Source organism: Physeter macrocephalus, chromosome 1 (assembly GCF_002837175.3).
Source record: "Physeter macrocephalus isolate SW-GA chromosome 1, ASM283717v5, whole genome shotgun sequence".
NCBI classification, from domain to species: domain Eukaryota; kingdom Metazoa; phylum Chordata; class Mammalia; order Artiodactyla; family Physeteridae; genus Physeter; species Physeter macrocephalus.
The window spans coordinates 86,988,856-86,993,721 of record NC_041214.2 but is presented as its reverse complement, the minus strand read 5'-3'; the positions used below and the strand labels follow the sequence as shown (position 1 = coordinate 86,993,721).

At 49.0% G+C, this 4,866-nt stretch overlaps 2 protein-coding genes across 6 annotated transcripts in view; one reads left to right on the top strand and one right to left on the bottom strand.

Moving 5' to 3' along the window:
- The first annotated feature begins 769 nt into the window (after positions 1-769).
- The window catches only part of ACAP2 (ArfGAP with coiled-coil, ankyrin repeat and PH domains 2), a 165,634-nt gene continuing 161,537 nt past the window's right edge, over positions 770-4,866 (top strand). Inside the window, exon 1 of one of the 5 annotated variants that reach the window (XM_024124166.3) lies at positions 770-1,079. In XM_024124166.3, coding sequence (XP_023979934.1) covers positions 1,027-1,079 — 53 coding nt within the window. In that variant the 5' untranslated portion in view covers positions 770-1,026. The remainder of the gene's footprint in view (positions 1,080-4,866) is intronic. The other 4 variants (XM_055084628.1, XM_055084629.1, XM_028492521.2 and 1 more) reach the window with 4 other exon arrangements.
- Positions 4,386-4,866, bottom strand: part of LOC112065012 (60S ribosomal protein L21-like) — a 4,129-nt gene continuing 3,648 nt past the window's right edge. Inside the window, 2 exon segments of the mRNA XM_055086658.1 lie at positions 4,386-4,778; positions 4,781-4,860. Of these exon segments, the coding sequence (XP_054942633.1) occupies positions 4,429-4,778; positions 4,781-4,860 (430 nt within the window). The 3' untranslated portion in view covers positions 4,386-4,428.

Below are 4,866 nucleotides of genomic sequence, written 5' to 3'. Positions count from 1 at the left end.
ATTTTCAGAATCCTATCATCTTAGAACTGGCAAAGGCTACTGAGAGAAAGGCGTCAGTAAGGAGGAATGTTTTCTGTGGTTTTGAGAACGGTTCCTCCACACAAAACGCCCTGCCTCCCCTATCTGTCTAAATCCTTCTGATCTTTCCATGCCCACCCCAAATGCCAGCTCCTTCTGAAAGTAGTCTCTGGTTATATGAAAATATATATCAATACATGGGAGATACTTTCAAATTATTACGTGATGAAGCCAGTAAGTGAAAGACAGATTTTATCATTAAAGTTACCCTCGCTCCTCTCCTGGCCTCAGTTTCTCTAAACTGAAAGGAAGTGGTGGCTTAGACCATCTCTTCCTTTTATAATCTCTACTCTTTTACCCTTTTCAGATTTCTGCCAAAGCTGCCTTGAAAAGCAACTCTCCTTTATCAGACCTGCAGGCGGCGGCTCCTCCTTGTTGGCAACTCAGCAGGGCGGGGCTGGAGAAGCAGGAGAAGAGGCGGGGGCTCCGGGAGAAGCGCGGCGCGCAGCCACGTGACTTCCTTCCCAAGGAGCCTCAGCTGCCGGCCTCCCAGCAACCGGTTCGTCCCGCCTAACGACGCCCGCGCATCCTGGTTGGCCCTCGGGACGCTTTTGGCAAGGAGGCTCCCACGATCGCGCCGCTCACTGGCTTTGCTACCGTCGCTCAGGCGAGTTGCCCGAGCGCCCGCAGGCGGGGCTACCGGAAGCCCCTCCCATTGGCCATCGTGTTCGTGGCTGGCTGGCTGCGGCTGTCACTCCGGGTCGTTTCCCCGAGGTCTGTCCTCTGCTGGGGGCGGGAGGAAGAGGGGCAGGACTGGGGCCTGACGAGCCGTCGCTGCCGCCGCCTTCTTCGCGGCTGCTATGACCAGCGGGCGAGGCGCCCTCCGCAGCTCTGCGCAGCGCTAGTCGCGGCCGTGGGCCAGCCGTAGCCGTCTGGGTCCCCAGCGCAGCCGCTCCCGCGGCTCCCTCGGCTCTTCCAGCGCCGCCTGCGAGACGAGGCGGAGGCAGGATGAAGATGACGGTGGATTTCGAGGAGTGTCTGAAGGACTCGCCCCGCTTCAGGTAGCCGACGCGGCCACCCGGCGCCGGGCCGGCGTCACCCGGAGCTGCCTCCCCCGGCGGTGGGGGCGTGAAAGGCAGCCCGCGGAACGCGCGGGAGGCCCCGTAGTCCGCGCCCTCCGACGGGGCAGGCTGCAGATGCCGTCGCTCCCGACCCGGAGGGGGCACGACAGCCCCGGCTAGCCCTTCGTGAGGAGCGAGGCTGGGCCAGAGGAGGACGTTGCCTCCTTATCCCCTTTCCTCGCTCTCTGCCCGGGGCGGAGCGCCCGAGAGGCGGGGCGCACCAGCTCCGGGGAACTGAGGTGCAGCCGCGTCCCCGAAGACTCGTGCCCTTTGCGGTGCGCGCTCTCGTCCCCTTCCTCTTGCCGCTCGTCCTTTCCCCTTCCTTCCGCTGCTTCTTCGTTTCCACCCCCACCCCAGCCCCTTTTTGAGGGAGCTTGCAGGGCGCCCTCCTGCAGTTCACTTAGTTCCTCTTACCCAGAGGAGGGAGGAGTGGGGGGCGAACTGGGATGTCGATTTCTGCTGCTGGCGTGTCCCCTGCCGGGGGGGGGCTCCTCGGAAGGCGCTGACGGTTGATTTTGCACGGGAGTCAGGGGTGGGAGTGCTTTGACCAACAGCATTCTGTCCACCTTGGTACGAGACTATAAGCTTTTCTTTACACCTAAGCTCTTTGGAGGGGCACCGCTGTCGAGAGGTACCGGGCTGAGGGGTGAAGACTAGGAGAAACAGTGCATTTCTGTTTTGAGAACGGAAGTAGGAGGGCCCTGAAGATGGCATTTCTGTTCCTCTTCCAGCAGCGTCGGCCCGGGAGGGCGCCGATCACCGTCGGATGCTCCCAGTGGATCTGTCACATAAACTGACGTGGTGGCACTCCGATTCACATGGGCTGGCCTCCCTGCCTTGAGAGAGGCGGCAGTCCTGAGGGTGTCCAGAGCACAGACTCTTTCGGTTTCGGGCATCGTAGGAAACTCTTGAATTGTTTTGGAGAATGGAGTTTTGCTAGGTTGTGTTTTACAATGCATTTATAGGGCTGTCCTTAGGCCTTAAAAATAAGGCCTTTAGAACTTCCGTTAGATAGTGACATGTCTTGAAAGCGTCCCCTGATCATTGATGTGTGTGTGCCCGCTGATCTCTAGGCCAAGCCTGGGTTGTAAATTCCTGCATCCTCTGCCTGGGAACTAACTGTTCTCATCGTTATCACTGTTAATTTCATTTGCCATTTTCTTTTCAGTGAAAAGCAAAGAAAACTATTGTAAAACTAAGGAACTCCTACTTCTAAGAGAATGTCGTTTGATTTTTGTTTGTTTGTTTTTTGGTGTTAATTTTATTTGGAGCTTAGGGCTATTGCTTGTAAAAAACGTACACCTGGTTTGATTGCTGTTGCTGTTGTTGGTATTAGTTTTTAAAACATAGTGTGCGTGATTTGATGGACCCAGGAGATACAAATGGATTGTTTAGGACAGCTTTGCAAGTTAGATTCCAGGACTGTGTGGCAAAGGAAGTAATTTTTAAAGTGTACCTTAAAAAGTTCTACTTTTCTGGTGAAATTGTTGTTAATATTACTGGGTAACGAGGTAATCACGGCACTTTTTACCTAGAGAATGTGGCTTTGTGCTCAGTTTGTTTCACAGTTTAAATTTCATTAAAAAAAAGAAGTTGAGAGAAGTGATTTGAAAGTGCTTCTAATCCCTGGTGTTGGTCAGAAACCATGTGCTGTCTTTGTTTTTAAAATAAAAGGGGCTTCCCTGGTGGCGCAGTGGTTGAGAATCCGCCTGCCGATGCAGGGAACACGGGTTCGTGCCCCGGTCTGGGAAGATCCCACATACCGCGGAGCGGCTGGGCCGGTGAGCCTTGGCCGCTGAGCCTCTGCGTCCGGAGCCTGTGCTCCGCAACGGGAGAGGCCACAACAGTGAGAGGCCCGCGTACCGCAAAAAAAAATTAAAAAAAAAAAAAAATCATTGAATATAAAATAAGAGGAAAAGATACTGATTAAGTTGTATGGAATATTATAGTGAACGTGTGTTAGACTTGAATGTAATTTCTATTCTATATTAATTAGGATGTTAGGGATTTTCTAGAGTTGTTTCCAGTATTCCAGCTCCTGTTGGCTGCAAATTGGGAAGACAAACCAAGATTCAGAGAACTCTAATATCTTGTATACATTTGTGAGACTAGATTAAATTTGTAATAGAGGCAGGAATGCCAGGAAATAAAAGTCTCATCATTCGCACTCCTAATTTTTACAGTTTTCCTATAATCCCATTACTGTGTAGGTTTCTATAGCATTTGAAAATAATGTTTCAGAGTCTTTTTATTCACATGCCTTATGTATAAGCAAAACTTTTAAAAGCATTGTGTACTTTATGAGTGATATATTGAAGTGGTTGTATCAAAAGAGAAGATTTGTGGCGGCTGGGCATGTTTTTTTGATAGCAAGGAAGCTGTACTATTTATTCCTTGTAGTGTCCTGATCTATTGTGCTGCTTTAAATCTAATTCCTATTTTTATTATCCTTCACAAATGAATCTTGTGGCGCTTAAGTCTGGTATGTGGACATAACTGCCTTGAATGTTGTAGAATCAACGTAAATGGCAGCTCTTGCTGAAGAAAAATTTCATCATTGTTCAAGCTTCAGACATTAATTTTCCTATTGGTAAGGAAAACAGGAGGAAGACTGGTTGAAATAGGGAGAGAAGGATGTTGCAGTTGCAACATTGTTTTTAGTAATTTGAATAGTCAGTGGTTACTTTTACATTCCTGTGAACATTTTGTTTTGTTTTTAGATTGGAAGGCACATTTCATTGTGTAATTTTGGGTTTCCTTCTTAGTTTTTTAAAAAACCAGTCTAGGGCTTCCCTGGTGGCGCAGTGGTTGAGAGTCCGCCTGCCGATGCAGGGGACACGGGTTCGTGCCCCGGTCCGGGAAGATCCCACATGCCGCGGAGCGGCTGGGCCCGTGAGCCATGGCCGCTGAGTCTGCGCGTCCGGAGCCTGTGCTCCGCAACGGGAGAGGCCACAACAGTGAGAGGCCCGCATACCGCAAAAAAAACCCCAAAAAACAGTCTAAAGGTCAAAATCTTGTTCATTTAAAATCTGCAGGAAAGTGAATGCATCTAAGTGTACTTTTTTACAGTGGGAATTATCCATTTTGACCAACATTTGTTGAAGAAGTTTGAACTTGTTTGGGCCCTCAACTGTAAATTTATAAACTTTTTATAAAAATTGTGCTTTTTCCTTTGTATAAACATATGGTTCACTCAGGAAGTGAAATTTTGTTGGAAACAAAAAGTTGAATTAGTGCTTTTTTTTTTTTTTTTTTTTACAGTCCAGGTCTTTTATTTTCTTTACACCCATCATGCCATGAATTCATGGGGAATGGGCTCCAACAGTTCAGGCTCCTTTCCATTGGTTCTCACGAAGTGTGCTTCTCTGGGTGGAGCAGGCTGGCGCTTCAGTTGAGCCCAAGTACCTTTCTCTTTGGCTTCCTTTTTTTTCTGATCATTTTCCTTCACCCGTTTCAGGAAGCTATCTCGGCTCTTAGAGTGCTTAATATGTTCGATACGCACATTAATTCTCTTGGCAAGAATCTTGCCCTTAACTTGTTTGTTTACAATGATGCCAACAGCATGCTGGGTAACATTGTAGACTCTCCCAGTTTTGCCATGGTAACATTTGTGGGGCATTCCTTTTTGAACAGTGCCATTCCCTTGATATCTACAATATCACCTTTCTTGTAGATTCGCATATATGTGGCCAAAGGAACAACTCCATGTTTTCTAAAAGGCCTAGAG